Genomic DNA, 19,997 nt, shown 5'->3' with positions numbered 1-19,997 from the left:
GGGGATCTTCCCGACCCAGGGATCGAACCCAGGTCTCCTGCATTGCAGGCAGAAGCTTTACCGTTTGAGCTACTAGGGAAGTTACTAGGCTCTTACTAAGTGCTCCTTAAATACCCCATGAAAGCTGAGCTCACATATTTCTTTCTAACAAATTAGAGAACCACACAAATATATTTTTTAAATGTTTAAACATCTTTATGCATGGCACTCTGCTCTTTTGTGGGACTTAGCACATTTGGGTTTACAGTGAAGACTTTCTGGGTCTTTGCCTTTATCTTTACAACTAATTCATTGTTCCCGTGAGGACAAGAGCCTGCATGCCACTCTCCATATACCTCACAGGCTAGTACAGTGCCTAGTGTGTGTGTGGCTGGTGTTCAGCAAAGTAGGTAGATTGGTTGGTCAAGTAAATAAACCTCTGAAATCACAGATATTTGCCATTTCAGAGCTGGTGGGGATTAAAGGTGTTGTTCACAGCCTCAGGACAAGAAATGCCCTAAGACAATGGTTAGCCAATACCTATCAAATGCAGTGGATCATGCCCTACCTGCAGGCGGCTAGCCTCTATTCAGGTCAAACGTGAGCTCTTCTCACTCATTTGTGAGCTCCATCATACCCCACTCCACCCCATAGAGTAGATCCACATTAGGAGGCTTGTGGCTACAGAGCAGAGTACCTGTCACAAGACCATGACCCCAGTTTGAGACCCCTGACTTGGCCACAATCAGTGGAGCACACTAGTACATCGAGGGTTGGTCATATTTTTGAGTAACAAGTAACATGGGGAGGAAGGTCTCTGAAAGCAGTTTCTGGGATCAACCCATGCTAATGGAGTGAGTTGCCATGTGCTTTTCCCAGATCTTTGGTTTCTGACCAGGTCTTGAGAGGAAAGGTGATGGTCAGCTTCCAGGACCTGACACGGTCTCTGTTTCTCTGCAGCTGCGGGTCTTCAAGCTGGCCAAGTCCTGGCCAACCTTAAACACACTCATCAAAATCATCGGCAACTCGGTCGGGGCTCTGGGGAACCTCACCATCATCCTGGCCATCATTGTCTTCATCTTTGCTCTGGTTGGCAAGCAGCTCCTGGGGGAAAACTACTGCCAAAAGCGGAAAAAAATTTCGGCGCCCAACGAAGATTGGCCACGCTGGCACATGTACGACTTCTTCCACTCCTTCCTCATCGTCTTCCGGATCCTCTGTGGAGAGTGGATTGAGAACATGTGGGCCTGCATGGAAGTTGGCCAGAAGTCTATCTGCCTCATCCTTTTCTTGACAGTGATGGTACTGGGCAACCTGGTGGTGAGTGCACGGGCAATGCAGGAGACTTCAGGGTTACCCTAGAAAGCTTTGATGTTGCACATGTGCTGCCACATTGCACCTCCCTGATGAAAAAGCCTTCAAACCTTTCAGAGAGGTGTGGGGTACATCATGAGAACTGTCCATTGGGAGGCAGCAGGAATAAGCTTATGTGACAGAGCAGGAAAGACCTGGTTTAGAAGCCCAGCTCCACCTCCAGTAAAGTTGGGTGATCCTGTGCAAGAGACAATCTCCTGAGTTTTAATTCCCTTAAAATAAAAAAATAGTGCTTACTCATGGGCTTACTGGGAGAATTAAATTATAGGAACAATATATGCAAATTGCCTAGTGTAGCATCTGAGCTATGGCAGAAAGTCAATAAATGTTAGCTGTTAGTTGTTGAAGGAAAATTTCCCTTCCCCACTGTAGGGGGTATCAGGAGATTTTTTTGGGGGGGGAGGGGGTAGGGAATAAGAACTGACTGATATCTCGGAGCTATATGGGTTCTAGCTAAGAGCATGAGGGCACGCACAATGGGACCAGAGGAAGGAGCTAGGTCATAGATAACATCCAACATCATGATGACAGTAACAAAATCCTCTCCCAGGCTTGGGGGAAGCCCCTCTGGAGGCCTTTATCCCAGTTGGCCCCACCACCCCTTCTCTGTCCCAGCCTGGCTCCTCCCCCTCAGCTTGTGTCCACTCTCTCAAGTTCCGGGTACCCTTGCTGTCAGCTCTGGCCTGGGTAGGGGGAAGGTGTGACTTCTAGGAACCATTCTCTCTCTCTCTCTTTTTTTTTTATTGATGTATAGTTCATTTACAACATTGTATTAGTTTTAGATGTATAGCTTAGCGATTTGGTTTTTTCCCATTATGAGTGGCTACAGGATATTGAGTGTGATTCCCTGTGCTATCCCTGTAAATTCTTACTGCTCATCTGTTTTGTGTATAGTCGTTTGTATCTGTTAATCCCTTACTCCTAATTTATCGCTCCTCCTCCCACCTTTCCCCTTTGGTAACCATAGTTTAGTTTCTGTCTGTGAGTATGTTTCTGTTCTGTATATTCATATTTATTGTTTTTTAGATTCCACATATAAGTGATATCATATAGTAAGTTTCTTTGTTTGACTTATTTCACTAAGCATTATATCCTTTAGGTCCATCCATGTTGCTAAAAATAGCAAAATATATTTTTTATGGCTGAGTAATATTCCATTGTATATATGTGTGTGTGTGTGTGTGTGTGTGTATGTGTGTGTGTGTTTATACACACCACATCTTCTTGAGCCAATCATCTGCTGATAGACATTTGGGTCACTTCCATGTCTTACAGGAGCCCCTTTCTTATTGCCCTGGAAGTCAACCAACCTGAATTCTTTTCCCATAAGATTTTTACAGATAAGGGAAAACTAAACCATAAGAGGGGATGACAAGACAAATCCAGGCTCTTCAAAGTCTTTCCCACCAGGGTTCCTGAGCCAGAGCAGCCTTCTACCTGCTCTCTGAGTAGGGGGCTGGACAGACTGCCTTTCCTCCCAGCTGAGCTCCCCATCCTTGCAGAGTCACAGGGGCCCCTGACCCTGAGGCAGGAACTTTGCCTCTCTGAGCATTTTTACATCCTCATGTCATTTCCTCTTCACAACCACTCTGAAAGGTAGGGGACCCCCACTCCCTGCTGATAGGGGAAGGACATGAAGTTGGAAGCAGAGAGGAGATGTACCCAGGATTCCAGAGTGAGCAGATGAACCAGAGTTTGGCTGATAAGGGTGGTCCTGGGGCATGCCCAGGCCTGCTCCTTTTGTTGTCCCTTAATGTCCCTTTGCTCAGCAGGAGTGACCCTCCTCTGTGGTGGAGAATGCTTCCAGGCCCTGTTCATGTGGCATGGGCATGGACATCTTAAGGGCATCCCTGAGGCTCCTCTCAGTTGCTGTCAGAATGTCCATTTCCCCACGAAGACAAGCATCTTGGGTGGGCAGAAGAGGCCCAGGTGTGGCTGTCCTGCCATCCAGCTGCCAACCTGGTGGGCTGTGGAAGGGCTCAGCTCATCGACATGATCTTCCCTGCTACACCTTCTCTCCAGGTGCTTAACCTGTTCATCGCCCTGCTGCTGAACTCCTTCAGTGCCGACAACCTCACACCACCTGAGGACGACGGTGAGGTGAACAATCTGCAGGTGGCCTTAGCCAGGATCCAGGTGTTCGGCCAGCGCACCAAGAGGGCTCTTTGCAGTTTCCTCAGTCGGCCCTGCTTGCTCCCCCGGTCCAAGGCAAAGCCCCAGTTGGTGGTGAAAATCCCACTTTCCACCTCCATAGCCAAGAACCACATTGCTGCTGAGGGAGCCCTGGGGAGCCCCGGACGGCTCCCAGCTTTCAGAAGCCCCAGGGACGACCCCGGTGACTTCATCACCGATCCTAATATATGGGTCTCTGTGCCCATTGCTGAGGGCGAATCCGACCTGGATGACTTGGAGGAGAATGGTGAGGAGGATGCTCAGAGCACCAGGCAGGAAATGATCCCCCAAAGGCAGGTGAGAGTTCTCCCATGGGATAACCACAAGAAGCAGGGAGGGGCCTCAGGGCTGGAGTGACCAGGGGCAGCAGGGAAATTTTAATAAGAGGTTTTCCAACCTCAGGGCTGGTGCAGCCTTGAAGAGCCCCAGGCAAGCCAGGTATAAGAGCCCTAGACATTAGGAAGCACAGGCCATGCCAAGTTCTCTGGAGAAGGTTGCATTTAAGCAGGGCAATCAGAGGGCAGGGGAAGTGTCTGATCCCCAGGCCACCTGGAGATGCTTGAAAGTGTCTTTCCTACAGCTGCCCCATTCATTCCACCCAACCGGGGCTCTGTGCAGGAGATGCGAATAAGATTCCTTTAAGAACAGGATGTTGTCCAAAAGCAAGGCTCCTCTCATCTTCACCAGCAGCCTAAATGATCACTATGTGACTCATTCATCCAACTTTTCCCGACAAGGGATGTCACAGGGAAATGACATTTGCTCCTTTGGCACCAAGGAATTTAAAGCACATTTTTGGGTAACATATATTTTTAAGTGCTTTGCACAGCTCCTTTCTACCTTAAGGTATAAATCAACCCTTGTTAACCTCTTCTCAACAACTGAGCACATGCGCCTCTCCACAACGTGGAAAGGCAGGGCTGCCTATGGGACCTGGGGACAGAGTGCTGCTGGCCAGGCCACTAAGTGGCCTCAGACAGCTGTGCTTTGAGTCTACAGCTCTCCCCTAGCCTCCTTCCCTTGCAGCTGTCACTGCTCTTGTGTTCCAGCAGCTGCTGTTATCAGCTGCCATATTTTACATGCCTTTGTCTGGGTGACAGCCGAAGGCAGGCCATCAACATCCCCCGAGTAAAGGACATGAACTCTGTCACAGCCGTCTCCACTCAGAGTCATTTTCAATTACTTTGGGGGTTCTTGGGGTCTCCAAAGGGCCAAGTTCATGACCACTCTGACCCCAGAACAAGTGACAATGGTCATGGCTAACATCTATGGAGCCAAGCACTACTTGCTAAGTGCTTTGCAAGTATGAACATATTTAGTCATCAAAATAACCAAATAAAGTAGATCTTGCCTTCTCAAGTTTGCAGATGGGAAAAATAGAAATAAGAGAGGTTAAATAACTTGCCTAATGTCACACAGCTTGTCAGTAATGATGCCAGGAGCACACAGAGATCCATCTGGCTATATGTATATACATTAATTGTATGTATCAAGTCCTTGGCTCTGGCAGACAATGCTGTGCAATATCTCTTCAGAGTTAGAAGTGATCAACTGAGGGGGAGCCCAGGTACCCAAGAGAGGACTTTCTCTCACTATCAGGAGCAGCTGCAGCAAGTTGGGAAGTATGAGGACCACCTGCCACCCAGGAGCCCAGGGTCTGGAATATCCTCTGAAGACCTGACTCCAGGCCTAGGTGAGAAGTGCAAAGGCGAGGCTCCTGCTCAGGGCCCTGCAGAGGTAGGTATGTGAGCTTCCTGGAGAGGTTGAAAGGCCTGCCGGACACTGACCAGGATGGTGGGGCCCAGAGGATGGGGCCGGGCATGAGGCGTTCCAGACCATGCTCAACCAAACCTCATGTCTCATCTTGGGAGTTTTTAAAGTCCTTCCTAATCTCTGGGCTAATCAGTATGATTTTATTGGGAAGAAAGAGGTTCCATAGACTAGGGGGCCAGGACCCATTCCTCAACCTCTCTGAGCCCCTGTGCCTCCATCTGGAAGCCAAGTGGTTATGGCTACTTGGTAGGACTTTTGAAGCTTCCATGAGATGCTGCTTGTCAAATGTTTAGCTCCTGCCAGAAATGGTATAAGTGCCCAGAAAATGACAGGCAAGAAAAAGGGAAACAAAAAGACAATGCACAGAGAAAGCTGAGTATCTTTCAGAGCCAGCAGATAAAAGTCAGAGTTGCTGTGGGTGAAGAAGTCTTCCCTGTGACCACCCCCACTTTCTTTTGTCCACACCATCGTCTCTGGTCAAAACCAGACTGGTGCTGGGGAGAGGCTGTCTGTACTGAATGGTGAACTGATGGTCTCACATAGGCCAAACAGGAAGAAGATCTTATAAGCGGTAAAAATAAACTTGGTGGTTTCATTACTAATCTTTAAAGAAAACAAGTTACATTGAAAGAGGTATCTCTAAAGATTTAGCATCTGTAATAGCTCCATATTACATTCAAGAATTTAATAAGAATTTAACTTGACACCTAACCACCGAGTTCCAATGGTGACAGGCACCGGGCAGGCAAAGATAAGGAAGACATAATTCATCCTGAAGCTATCAAGCCCATCAGCTTGAGGAGTGCCGGCCACTGGCTGTGTGCCTCTGGGCAAGGCTGGCCCAGAGGGGTGAGAGAAGAGGGTGGGCTGAGGTGGGATTTGAGGGCCCTGGATGAACACCGGCCTCTTGGTTCCAGCTGGGTGAGGGGTACTCTTCATGTGGACAGCATATTTCTGCTGAGCATTGTTAGGACTCCCCTGGCTAGTCTTCTCAGTGCATTCCTGCTGGGGATTGTTTTTGTTTTTGTTTTGTCCATGACCCCGGCCAGGCAGGGAGGGGCCTGACAATGACAGATGGGACCCACCCACCCCCATTTGGGTCCATTAGCCGGGCGATCAGGTTTACTAATATGAGAGCAGCTTCAGCTCCTAATTGAATTCATCTGGAGACATTACAGGGCTGAAGCTGCCAGGAGGGCAGCAGGGCCCCTGCAGCATTGCTCCATGATTAAATATTCAAGCCCAGTGAACGCTGAGAGTCTTGATGGGTGTAATTACGGTGTCTCGGGCCATCGCCAGCCCTCCATCAGGGGCCTGGAGGTTTAAAGTCTTGCACGGCTGAACCTCTGGGGCTCCGCAGAGAGCACCGCTGTTCTGGGGTTCAGCTGGCGAGGCACCAGAACAGAAGGGGCGCCATGGTGGGTCCAGCCCTGAGGGGCTCTCTCTGTATCTCAGGGCATCTTGGAACTCCAGGCCCGTTCGGCCGATGGTGACCGTGTGCAGATTCACGGGGCCCCACGGAGAGCTGGGTTCACTGCTGGGGCTTTTGCCCTGCAGGGAGCGGATGACACGAGCTCCTCGGAAGGCAGCACTGTGGACTTCCTGGACCCTGAGGAGATCCTGAGGAAGATCCCTGAGCTGGCAGACGACCTCGATGAGCCAGATGACTGCTTCACGGAAGGTAGAGTGGCAGCCACAGGCCTCCTCCCCTTGACATTCATTAGGGCCAGAATCCAGCTCATCTGGACACTTCTGTGTTCAGGGCTCTGGCCTGGGGTCCACGGGAGACAGACAAGCAGGATCTTTTGCTCCTTACTCTCAGGCTTGAGGGCCCGGCGTCAAACACGAATGCCAGACTCCCAGAAGTCGAGCGGTGGAATCTGTATCTCCCGCCACATTAGACACAGCAAACAGATGCTCTGCCTTACTCATCACCTTTGAAAACACCTCAATGAGTTATAAACCTGCCCTGTTGAGAGTGAAAGGGAAAGGTAGCCACTGCCATGAACTCTTGATTGGGGATGTAAAGGACCCAGAGGAGGGTAGGATCATCTGTGTCCCTCGATCCTTTGTGTAACTCTTACAGGCAGAACTTGCATCTTTTATCCTTCTTTTTCCTCAGTATTTAGAACAGCAAGGCCTGGCATGTCCTCAGTAGATATTTGTGTAATAAATGAATAAACGTATTTCATATGATGAAAGTAATTGTGGCCTAAATAAACAAATGAACCATTTAATTGAGTTTCTACTTTCACATGACCCTGGGCTGGGCTGCCCCCCGGCCCCATCCCAGCCGTAAGGACCTCCCAGTTCAGCACAGGTTCAGGCATGGCCCCTCAGACACCCCCAGGCCCAGGCCCCATGTCTTGTCCAGCCACCAGAGAGGGTGGGATAAGGACAGGGACCATGATATCACCTGTAGGGAGGAAGATGCCTTGGAGGAGGTGAGAGTGAGTGAGACCAGTGGTGGAGAGGAGGAAGGGCAGGATGGAAAGGCTGCCTGAAAAGGGACCCGGCTTCTCTCACTTCCCAGGAAAGAATTCTTTTCCAAAGGAGCAGCAAGTGGCTTTCCCAGCAGAGCGGTTTCCCTGCCAGGGCTGGAGCCAAATGCGCTTCCTTTACCAGTGGAACATCACTCACCCCCAGGCCCTTCTCCCCACAGGCTGTGTTCACCACTGTCCCTGTTGCAGAGTGAACAGCTCCAGGTTTCCCTGGGCCACAGGCTGGCAGGTACGCAAGGCCTGCTTTCGCATCGTGGAGCACAGCTGGTTTGAAAGTTTCATTGTCTTCATGATCCTGCTCAGCAGTGGAGCGCTGGTAAGGGGGTGTGGGGTCCCTGCCCCAGAGTCCTCCAGGTGTGTGATCTCCCACCATCCAGAGGCCCTGGGGCCACAATGCTGGGCTCCTTTGACTCCTGGGCTGGAAGTCCCCAACCTGTGACTGAAAGGTGATCTGCAGCCCAGCATGAGGGCTCCTCTTAGCAGGAGTGCATGATCTGTGCTTGAGGTGCCCAGGTCATGGCCTGCTACACCTGACTGTGTGGAATCAAGCCGTGAGTGTGGAGATCCCCTTTGTAGACAGGGAAACTGACGCTCAAAGGCTTTATGGGACTTGTACAAGGCTACCAGCTTTTCAGTCATAAAACCTAACTTTGCCCTCATTTGATCCAAAGTCCCTGATTTTTCACCTTCTGGCCTCCCAAGCACACCGCCCTTTTCTGAGGGCCCAGAACCAGGAGGACCACCCTTCCCTGCACTATCAGGTCACTTGCAAATAACTGCTGTCATTCATTCAAAGCTCACGGAAAATCATCACAACAGCACTTCTCAAAATTTAATCGCCCAGGGAGCTTCTTAAGATGCAGATTCTGATTCAGTAGATCTGGGGTGAGGCCTGAGAATTTGCATTTCCAACAAGCTCCCACATGGTGCTGATGCTGGTCCACAGGCCACAGTTTGAATAACGAGGCCTTACAGTCAGAGAGATTCTGAGTTGAGACACCTCCTAAACCGGTTCAGTGGTAAAGAATATGCCTGCCAATGCAGGAGATGCAGGTTCGATCCGTGGGTCAGGAAGATCCCCTGGAGGAGGAAATGGCACTCCAGTATTCTTGCCTGGAGAATTCCATGGACTGAGGAGCCTGGCAGGTTGCAAACAGTCCACAGACGTGCGAAGAGTTGAAAGCAACTGAACACACACTCATCCTAAGCCTCTTGCTGAATGCCCAGCTTTGTAGCACACGGAAGGATGTTTCCCTCTGCACCATGCCTTAGGCTCACCATGCAGTCTCAACTCATTTTCCCAGTGAACCAAGGTAGACATGGACACAGGAAGGGATTTGTCATCCTCAGGGGTCCACATTTATGGATGAGGACATCACAGCCCCGAAAGCCCCCAGCTCGTTAGTTAAAGGGAGTACTCACGCCCCAGCCTCCTGACTCATAGCCCCAGTGGTTCCACTTATCTTACTCCCCAGGTGTCACTTACTCCCTGAAAGCAATATGCTGACCATCTGGGCATGCACTCCAAAGCCACATTTCCCAGGAAGGGAGGCCAAACTGCTGAGGGTGTTGTCTCAGCATTCAGGAGGAGCCAAAGAAGGTGAGAGGGTCTGATGGGAGGAAAGCTAAGCCAGCAAGGGCCCAGAGCTGAGGGAGGAGAGTCTCGTGCAGCAGGCTGGCCTGCCATCTTGGCTGAGTGGAGAGGGGCTGGCAGCATCTGGTGGTGCCCACTGCCCCAGCACAGGGTGGTGAGGTCTCTCTCAAATAGCAGTCTCAGCCTAGTGCTAAGTGCAGAGGCCACGCTGCAGGGCAAGGGGAGGCTGGGCAGCGCGTTCACCACACATACCCTTCCCTCTATCCTGAAAAAGATAACCTCATTCATTTGATGTGACTGTAACCACATTTGCTAGGGACTAGGTGCTTTCTTCATCATCTCCTTCTCTTCTCTCTCTACTCCCCTTCTCCACACACCCGAGCTGCTCCCCCGCCCTCCCTCCAGGCAGGGAGCACACATCCCACACCAGCTGCTGAACCCGCCCCAGCTTTGCTCTCCCATCCCCCTCTCCTTCCCCAAGGGACTGAACTGGCTGGCACCAAATTTAGTCTTCCTTATGCTTTTACTTTGAGTACATTTAAAAAAAAAAATAGCATGAGTTTTTATCTGACAAAGTGCAAAAAAAAATGCTTGGAAATTATGGGAAAATGCAAAGAAAAAATAACACCCATTTTTCTATCACTCGGAGAGAATCTCACTTTGAAAACATTTTGGTGCACTTCCTTCCCATCTTTTTTATGGATGTAATACATAAGTATTACAAAATGGAAATCACACTTGTGCATTTCATAATTTCTCAGTAAATTTTCTTGGTAATTTGGTCTTCCTGTCTTATTGACTGGCTGCAGTAGCTAAGCCCCACACTCACTCCTGATAGAATTGAATCTGCCTACAATGCTGGAGACACAGGAGACCTGGATTCGACCCCTGGGTTGGGAAGATGCCCTGAAGGAGGGCATGGCAACCCACTCCAGTATTCTTGCCTGGAGAATCCCAAAGATAGAGAAGCCTGGTGGGCTACAGTCCATGGGGTCACAAAAGAGTCGAACATGACTGAGCAACTGAGAACACACACACATCCTTATGTACACTCCTTTGGAGGTGTCGGTTTTTTTCCTGTCTTAGATCCAGCCTTAGAAGCAGAACTGGAAGCAGGAATTCTTGTGCAATTTGTGGAGGGCACCCTCTGGGCTTCCCTGGTAGCTCAGTTGGTAAAGAATCCGCCTGCAGTGCAGGAGACCCCAGTTCAATTCCTGAATTGGGAAGATCCACTGGAGAAGCAATAGGCTACCCCCTCCAGTATTCTGGCCTGGAGAATTCCATGGACTGTATAGTCCCTGGGGTCACAGAGAGTCAGACACGACTGAGTGACTCACTTTCCTCTGGGCTGGAGCACGTGAAGGAAGTAGGACAGAACAGGGAAAGGGGCTGGGAAAAGATGTGGTTCCCATGAAGCCCAGCCTCACCCTGATCCCATGGGCGCTCTGAAGCATAAAGGCCATCGCAGGACTGTTCCACCTTGAAGCAAGGGGTCAGTCAGACACTGGCTGCAGCTGCCCCCAGAGGGGTGATACAGTCTCCTGAGGTGGAGTCCCTTCCCTTCAGCCCAGGGACGTGTTCTCAGGCAACAGGCATCACCAGCTGTTAGCAACCAACATTCACAGTAGCTGGAGATGGTCACACTGGTCCCTTCAACAGGATCTGAGTGGGAACCAACAATAGGTAGTGTCCTTAGGATACACTCTCGAAGGCAGAATTGCTGCATTTCTAAAACATTTGAGTCATATTCCCAAGTTAGGGGTCCAAAAAAACTCCACTAGTTTTTACTCCGCCCAGCTGTGTGTGAAAGGAGCTGGTTCCCCACAGCCAAACTGACTGGGGGTTCCCCTCACCCCATCCACCGCCCACCCCATGCCTCTTCCTCTTCATCAACCTGATGAAAGAGAAATGGCATCTTTTTCTTCATTTGGATTTCCTTGATTACTGGTGAAATGCAGCATTCTTTTCCAGAGTTCATTGGTGAACCTTACTTTCATTTTCATGAACATCCTTTGTTGCTTTTATTTTTAAACCAAGTCACTGTTAAAAAATCCCTTTGGTTCACTTCCAAAATCCAATTCAAGAAGGATTCCTTTCTCACTTGTGTTCGGCTTCCCTGCAAAGTATAAGCAGAACTGTGTGTCCCCGCTGGCTCCAGGGAAGTCCTGGTTTGCATCTCGCAGGGCCTCCTCCACTAGCTCACGCTACCTCCCCAGAGCAGAGAAAACAAAATGATGCAGGTGAGCTGGTTCCCAAAGCTCCCCAGGGGCTGTGGCCAGGGCTGGCTAGATCCTTTCCTCTCCTCGGGCCCCACTGCTGTGGGTCTCGGCCACCTGTCAACTTGCTTCCTTCTTTCCAGGTCTTTGAAGATGTTTACCTTGACCAAAAGCCCACGGTAAAGGCCTTGCTGGAGTACACCGACAGGGTGTTCACGTTCATCTTTGTGTTTGAGATGCTGCTCAAATGGGTGGCCTACGGCTTTAAGAGTTACTTCACCAATGCCTGGTGCTGGCTGGACTTCCTGATCGTGAACGTGAGTGAACAGTGGGCACTTGTGGAGCTGGGGGTCCTTTCCTCTGGCTGATGGCTGTAGCTAGTGCAAATAAAGTTTAGCAAGGGATCTGAGAATAGCCCTGCATCCCTGTGATCCAGGTAAGATCTAAACAGTACATGATTCCAACACAACAGTGACCTTCGAGTGAGTCTTTAGGTCCTTGGTCTCCATCCAGAAAGACCACTTTCTACTCTCTGTATTTTACATTCAAAGCAAGATAGACATGACCTTGAGTCCACTGGCAGGGCTTCCGAACCTCAGGATGCTAAAGACTGCCTGGCACAGAGAACCTGCCCTCCCTCTGACTCAGTGATCTCCAGCCCTTGCTGTGCTTTAGAATCACTTGGGGAGCTCGTAAGAATACAGTGAACAAACATTCCTCTTCCCAGAGATTCATATCTTACTGGCCCTAGATGGAGTCCAGGCATCAGTGTCCTGTAAAAGTTTCTGGGCATGTCCAATGTGCGGACAGGATAGAGAACCACCGAGCGTGCACCACTGGCATTTCCCCAGCGGCACTAAGAGTGAGAGAGGCCCCACTGGAGAGGTGATGCCTGGAGCTTGTGTGTTCAGATGGACTTGTGGCCACTGGCCCTGCCTTAGGGGATTTACCAAGGGCCTCCCACTCATTAAACTTGAGATTTCTCAAAGCTCTGGGGAGACCATACTCAATAAAGTCTCCTAATAGTCCTTTTAGCCCCCAGAGCCCAGAGAGAGTGCCTCCTCTTCTTGACCATACAGTCCTCCCTCTGTCCAGGCTCTTGCAGTCTTGGCTTTTCAGGATGGCTGCCTGGGCTGTTTGTTCACTGCTGCATGTCTGAGGGTCCCTGCAGGCAGGGGAGGCACGTGCTAAGTCTTTCTCTGCTTCCCGCACTCCCACAGCCATCGGTGCCAAGGTCTGCACATCAGAGGTGTTAGGAAATGTGTCTGTATTTGGTGCTTGCCTCCTGAAGCTGGATGGAGTCCAGTTCAGAACATTCTGTCCAGCCTCCTGTGTTGGCAGGTCCCCCACAGCAGGCCTGGGCACCCAATTCTCTTCTTTCCTGATACCAATGCACTAGCAGCATCAGGCCACTGTATCACAGGGATTAGCTGTGAGGCCTGAAATCTGAGTCACAGGTGATAATTTTGTAGGTTATCAAATAATTATTCATAGATGAAGGATAAATGTTTAATTCCAGCCACTTACCCTCGTGAGGGGCAGTCACTCCTAAGTAGGTCTCACTAATTTCAGTCCTAATCACCTGAAATGGTCACCCACTCATCCACCCATTTTCCTACTATTTCTCCTTCTGACAACCCATCCCTTCTTCCATCTATCCGACCGGTCACCCTTCCCTTCTTCCTTCCTTCCAAACATCCATTCATGTTTACATCTCCTATTTATCCTCTGTCAGTCCTCCCCCTCCCTCCATCCATCCTCATTCTTCTTCCTCTCGTCCCTTCTGTCCCTCTGTTCACCCTAACTTTCTATCCATCCATCAATTGATTCTTAACCCTTCTCTTTCTATCCTTTGATTTCTCTTTCTATCAAACTGTCCAGTCATCTAACTTTCTATTCATTCATTCAAGCATCTTCCATCCAAGTATCCTTCTACTCATTCATTTCTATCTTTCTATTCTTCCTTTAATCTTCCTCATCCACCTGTCCTTCCTTTCTTCCACCCATCTGTCCATTCATCCCCTTTTCTTTCACTCATCCATCCTGTCAACCTTCCATCCATCCTCTCTCCTCTTCCATTCCTCTCTCCATCTATCTTTTCATTCATCCATCAGTCATTTTATCCAGCCAGCCATCCTTCCCCAGTCCATCCACCCCATTTATCCACTATGTCAATTCTTCTTTGCCTTCTTTCTTCCATCCTCTCTTTCAATTCTATCATATCCCTCCTTGTATCATTTAATCCATTCTTCTATCCAATCACCCTTCAACTTTCTATCAATATATCTTCCTTCTTTCTTTCCTTTCTTCCATCCACTCATCCCAACATACTTCTGTCTTTCTTTCAATTTGTCAAAATGCTTATTTATAACTACACAATATAAGATTGTCTTATGAAGTGCTCTGGCAGAGATAGAAGCCGAGAAATAAAAATTCCCTATCTCCAGAAGTTTATACTTTAATCCTCCAGCAGATAGGACACACAGAGAGAAATAAACATATGATGATTGAGGATGCTGTGAGCACTGCTGGAAGCAATTAGTGTCTTAGGGACATAGAGACATAAACCTGCATCCACTCTGGGGGGGGGCGTAGCTGGGAAGGCTTCATATAGAAGTTGGCATTAGATACAGAACTTAAAATGAGTGGGAGCAACAAGGTACAAAAAGGGGTGGAGCGGCCAATTTAATTAAAAGGTGACCCTGGGCAGGGCAGAGGCACAGACACAGGTACATTTAGGGAATGATTTGATTTGGGTAGGGTATATGGATGAAATATGACTGGCAAAGCAGGCTGTGGCCATATAATATAGGCTAAGGAGTCTGGAGCTTGTCCTGAGATGATAAAGCATCAGGGGAGGTTGGGAGTAAGGGAGAAACATGACCATAATCAAATTTGCAGTGGAGAATGGATGGGATGGATGCAGCAATGGGGCCTAGAGATCAGTCGGGAGGCTTGTGGCCTGAGCTGTAGGAATGGAGTTGGACTTGAGCAGGAGGGCTTTGATGGAGAGGCCCCAGCTACTGATTGCCCCAACTGCAGATTTTGCAGCCCTTCTGGGGACTGAGCAAAAGACTGAACAGGGTCCAGGATGGAACTGGCCCCAGACCTCCTGCTGTCAGTCAGCCAGGCAGCTGGGTGCCACCTGGTGACGTCTGGAGAGTTGCCTGGATGAAGGAAGGGGGTCCTTCCCATTCCATTTTTTTGTCCTAGTGGAATAAGCTACAGTTCAGAGAACAGGCATTATTTGGGGCTCTAGCACCCAAGTGTAAACCCTTTCTTTTCTGACACACCCACCCAGCTATCAAGACAGACTGAGCCTGAATTCAGCCCACCAGTCATGGTGCCGTTGGGGTCTCCCAGGACTGGGTCACAGTCTCTGGCAAGCTCATGCCAAGGCATAAGGTATCTCTCTGGAACCTTCAAAGTTCCTGGGAAGCATGACCATTTTTCCATGTCAGTTTGTGTCACTTGCAGTCCTTGGTCCAACACTTCAAAAATGCAAAACCGACTGACCAGCAGGGACTCACAACTCAAGTCACCGTGCCTCAGCTGCCTGTCAAGGCTGAGTCTCCTGACCCCATGCTGGTCATCCTCCTGCAAAATTGCAGAGCTGTGAGGGCCTCAGAGTTCTCTTAGCCTGACTCCTCACTTTACAAAGGGTAACAACTTTTGTAAACCTGGACTAGCAAGACACTGACTGAAGGTTGCAAAAAAAATCAGTGTTGAAAGGGAACTAGACCCCACCCAGCTTCTCCAGTGGCTCAGTGGTGAAAAATCTGCCTGCCAATGCAGGAGACACAGGAAAATTCCCTAGGTCAGGAGGATCCCCTGGAGAAGGAAATGGCAACCCACTCCAGTATTCTTTCCTGGGAAATCCCATGGACAGAGGAGCTGTCAGGCTACAGTCCATGGGGTCAGACGCAACTGAGCGACTAAAAAACAGATCTCACCCAGCCCAGGACTCTTTCCTTCCCTCTTTTCTGAGCACATACAATTGAGAATCACTTTATATTCCTCAAGATGGACTTTCAGCGTCACCCCCATGAAGGGCCAGCATCTCTATCCAAGTCTCTGAAAGTCAATCAAATGTTAAAGGCTGTTGGGACCTGGCTAATGCCCCTAGAGGGGAAAGGGAAGGCTGATTTACTCCACCAGGGGCTTGACTACCTACAACCAGGGGGTGGCAATGTGAGAGACTGAGATTTTCTTTAACAGTAGTTCAGATTAATGTTGAATGAAAGCTTTAATGAAAGTGAAGAGATTGGACTCTTGCTTTACCTCTCATTAGAGTTCAGAATAAGGTGGAAGCCAGGATGATGGCTCCTACAGAGTAGGGAGTGGGAGGGATTTCCTGTCTTCTTCCACCAGGGCCAACTGAGGAAATTTAGGGTGATGCTTTTGCTCTCTGCCTGCTCTCTTGTCAGATCTCATTGACAAGCCTCATAGCGAAGATCCTGCAGTATTCTGATATGGCATCCATCAAAGCCCTTCGGACCCTCCGTGCCCTGCGGCCACTGCGGGCTCTGTCTCGATTTGAAGGCATGCGGGTAAGACTTACCTCCTAACTGCTCTGGTCTGCAGCATTTGGTTTCCACGCCACCTTCATGCTCTGTGTACCACTGACCCTGAGCGCTGGGCCCCGCCCCCAAAGAGCTCCACTTTCTGCTGTCACACTGGTGGTCCTGCAGTGTCCCAACTCTCCTGGTTCTCCTTCAAGTCCCTCTGTAAGCGCTCTTCGCTTCTCACATCCAACAGGACCCAGACCTCACTCTCTCTTGCTCTCAGTGAGGTGACCCTGCTTCACGCCTTTTGTCCTTATTGTAAAAATCTTCACAACATCCCAAGCTCTTCATCTTTCCATGACAAATGAGCCTTGCCTCTGACATTCCTTTTAAATGCAGTGACAGACAGCAGCTTGGCCACCACCCACCCGCAGGGATCGTTTCTCCAACCCAGCCCAATCATTTGTCCTCTGGATTCTCTCCTTTGATCCATCCCTCTCCTCATCCATGGCTTCAGCCTCCACCTTGCCCTCCCTGTCTTCCTCAGAAGGGAATGCTCACAAGCCTGGCTCTTGTCTCACAGGGGGACAAGGGACTGCAGATTTCCACCCCCCTTCCTCATAACCATGAAAGTCTCCTGGTACAGAAAGCAAGGTTTCTTTCTTCCTCCACCATTGCCTCAAAAAATACACAGTACTTTCAAAACAAGTGTGGGCTTTTAAAATTAACTTGTATCTTTTCAAACACTGGGAACTTATGATTGAAATATTTTGATATTTATCTTATCTCCAGGTTGCTGATTTACAAATCAGCAAGTTTGTGAATATGAATTTGGGTTCTCACTGATTATTGACCAAAGTACACTATATATTTTATAAAAATATACTTTTTAAAATAAAGTTCTGGAAGTCTGTGTGTGCAAGTACAAAACACACTTGCACCGCCAACTGAGCATGTATGCACTTATAAATGTGTTCTCAATTTTGAGGAGAGACAGTGGGCCCTGCTCTGAATGACCTTGAGAGAGAAGGTATAAACCCATCTTCAGCTGCCCAGTGCCTCTGTCTTCTGAGTCTGAATTTTGGCTCTGATTAACCCACTTCTCTTCCTTCCAAAGGCCACTGGCTTGTGACACAACCTGAATAAATGTAGAAAGAATTGGAATTTAGCAAGAAAAGTGGGACATTGGTGGGGCTGCAGGTCTTTTTGCCTTTCTCCCCAGGTGGTGGTAGATGCCCTGGTGGGTGCCATCCCATCCATCATGAATGTCCTACTCGTCTGCCTCATCTTCTGGCTCATCTTCAGCATCATGGGCGTGAACTTCTTCGCAGGAAAGTTTCAGAAATGCATCAACAAGACCAATGAAGGCTTTCTTCTTGTGCCGTGGTCTACTGTGAATAACATGTCTGACTGTGAACGTCAAAACCACACTGGAAGCTTATTTTGGGTCAATGTGAAGGTCAACTTTGATAATGTTGCAATGGGCTACCTCGCGCTTCTGCAGGTGGTGAGTCCTGAGATCAACCTTGTCTCTTCCTTTGGCTGCTCAATAATGTGGACAGTCTGGGGCCTCCCAGAAGATGCTATGTGGAGACTCTGCAAGGGATAGCACTCAATGTGACTGAGATTGTTCCCTATTCCTACAGAGGACACTGTGAGGCTAGAGGAGCTTATCAGTGAGTGCGACCTCGTAGTGGTGCAATTGGACCAATGTGGGCTAACAGAATAAAGGGATGGGCTTGCCATGGGACTGTATTGGGTGATAATTTAGAATTCACTACTTTCACAAAATAGACCTGATTTAGTCACATAGACTAAACAGTCTTCTACTGCAAATCATCTCCTAGAGGGTAACGAACTATGTTCCAGGTCTGTTGTAATGACAAGTAATGTTGGCTTGTGAATGTCATTAACATTCACACTTCCATTCATTCATTCATTCATCCCTTGCCTTCATCCACTTGTCATTCAGTGCTGCTGCGATTACTTAATGTTTGTCACGCAGTTACCCACAACTTTCTGCACGCCACCATTTGTTCACAGATTTGTTCCACAACTAGTCCCTAAGTAGCTATGGCATGCTAGGCTCTGAAATCAGAGACGTGTCAGAACTGGCTCCGGGGAGTGGCGGGCGGGGAATGCTCTATGAGAAAAACAGACAAATAAGTGAATCAAAATAGAGGCCGATGGAGATGACTGGGCGGACACTGAGTGGCCTCTGCTCCTTGTTTCCAGGCAACCTTTAAAGGCTGGATGGACATCATGTATGCGGCTGTCGATTCCCGGGATGTGAGTCTCAGCCTGCAGCCCCTCCTGCCTCTCCCTCTGTGCATCCCACCCACACTAGTCTATTTGAAATGGACTGAAAGCAGCCTTGGTGCTGAGAGAGGCGATCACCCAGCAGTCTGGCACCATCCCACAACCCGGAATAGCAGCCAGCAGGCCCTCTGTTGGATGTTTAAACCGACCTAGTCTTCTAGGCTTCTCAAGTTCTTCCTCTGTTCACCATTGAGGAAATTATCAGAGAACCTCTAAAAGACTGTGTGTGAGGGTACTCCCTGGGCAGAGGTGGGGCCAAGGGCAGTGTAGCTAGAACAATGGAATTTCAGACACCATCATGGCAGCTGATAGGCGGAGATGGGTGCTGTTGGGGAAAGACCCTTTCCTGCTGGGGCAAAAGACACTACTGACAGTCCGTCCCATGTCCCCTCGGCCCCCTCTGAGTTCGCCCTCATGCTCTGTTGCTGGTTTTATCTGAGATTTGATTTTCTTCAGTGCCTCAGAGTTTGCTCAGCAGCTCCTCCTGCAAGCGCAGAGGACCGCAAGTCCACAGGGGTGACCCTCACACGTCAGCTGTGGGAGTCTGTAGACACATGCCCTTGCCTCCTTGTCCCTTCGAAGCACGATTCTGAGCTGTGTTCTGCGGTCCTTAGAGGATGGCGCGCCACTTGCCTGTGATGATGGCGCGGCCTTTATCCTGTTGCTGCTTCCCCTCCCCGCCCTCACTTCTGCTTCCTGGGATCACCTCCCAATAAGCCCCCTGCACCCAGGTCCTTGTCTTGGGGCTCAGGGTTCTTTGGGGTTACCACAAGCTAAGACGCCCCCTTGTTCCCATGCCACCACTTGTCTGCTCACAGGTGAACCTGCAGCCCAAGTGGGAGGACAACGTGTACATGTACTTTTACTTTGTCATCTTCATCATTTTTGGCGGCTTCTTCACACTCAATCTCTTTGTTGGCGTCATCATTGACAACTTCAACCAACAGAAAAAAAAGATAAGTGGGGCTCGAATGTTTCTGCGGTAGTGGCACATCTTAGACTTCCCATCTGTCCCCTGGCCTCAGGACTGAGGCACCACTAGTCACAGCCCCCATGCCTGACCAGGAGCCCAGTCTTGGCCTTTAGCACCAACACTGCCCCTGGCCCACTGATGTCAGCCTTCATCCCTGTCTGGAGTCGGGCCCAGAAAGGGCTGAAGGCTGCCACTGGGGGCAATAACAGTGGTGTGTATTATCCTGTCTCTCTGCACTTAGGGGGCCAGGACATCTTCATGACAGAGGAGCAGAAGAAATACTACAACGCCATGAAGAAGCTGGGCTCCAAGAAGCCCCAGAAGCCCATCCCACGGCCCCTGGTGAGCCCCAAATCCCCCCACCCCCTCTAGCAGGGCATGTCACTCCAACCTGACAGCCCATGCCTGTGCTGGTAGGGGTCTGACCAGAATTCTCTGTGGAGGAGGACATCTAGTTGAGTTTGGGGATGAGCTAATGAGAGTTTCCAGGCCCCAGGAAAAAAGGTCTGCAAGAAGCAACTCTGGTCTTCTGGAGTGAACATACTCCTGTAGATGTTCCAAATAGACCCGTGTAGGGAAGTAGTGAATTGC

At 49.5% G+C, this 19,997-nt stretch overlaps 1 protein-coding gene across 1 annotated transcript in view; it reads left to right on the top strand.

The window, feature by feature from the left end:
• Positions 1-19,997, top strand: part of SCN10A (sodium voltage-gated channel alpha subunit 10) — a 92,264-nt gene that overhangs the window by 59,475 nt on the left and 12,792 nt on the right. The window contains exons 14-24 of the mRNA XM_061395969.1: positions 940-1,299; positions 3,376-3,822; positions 5,125-5,262; positions 6,856-6,979; positions 7,961-8,115; positions 11,753-11,926; positions 16,037-16,159; positions 17,337-17,621; positions 18,350-18,403; positions 19,252-19,389; positions 19,644-19,748. Coding sequence (XP_061251953.1) covers positions 940-1,299; positions 3,376-3,822; positions 5,125-5,262; positions 6,856-6,979; positions 7,961-8,115; positions 11,753-11,926; positions 16,037-16,159; positions 17,337-17,621; positions 18,350-18,403; positions 19,252-19,389; positions 19,644-19,748 — 2,103 coding nt within the window. The remainder of the gene's footprint in view (positions 1-939; positions 1,300-3,375; positions 3,823-5,124; positions 5,263-6,855; positions 6,980-7,960; positions 8,116-11,752; positions 11,927-16,036; positions 16,160-17,336; positions 17,622-18,349; positions 18,404-19,251; positions 19,390-19,643; positions 19,749-19,997) is intronic.

The sequence above is a fragment of the Bos javanicus genome, chromosome 22 (assembly GCF_032452875.1).
Source record: "Bos javanicus breed banteng chromosome 22, ARS-OSU_banteng_1.0, whole genome shotgun sequence".
NCBI classification, from domain to species: Eukaryota; Metazoa; Chordata; class Mammalia; order Artiodactyla; family Bovidae; genus Bos; species Bos javanicus.
The sequence above is the reverse complement of the archived record's forward strand: the minus strand, read 5'-3'. Positions and strand labels throughout refer to the sequence as shown.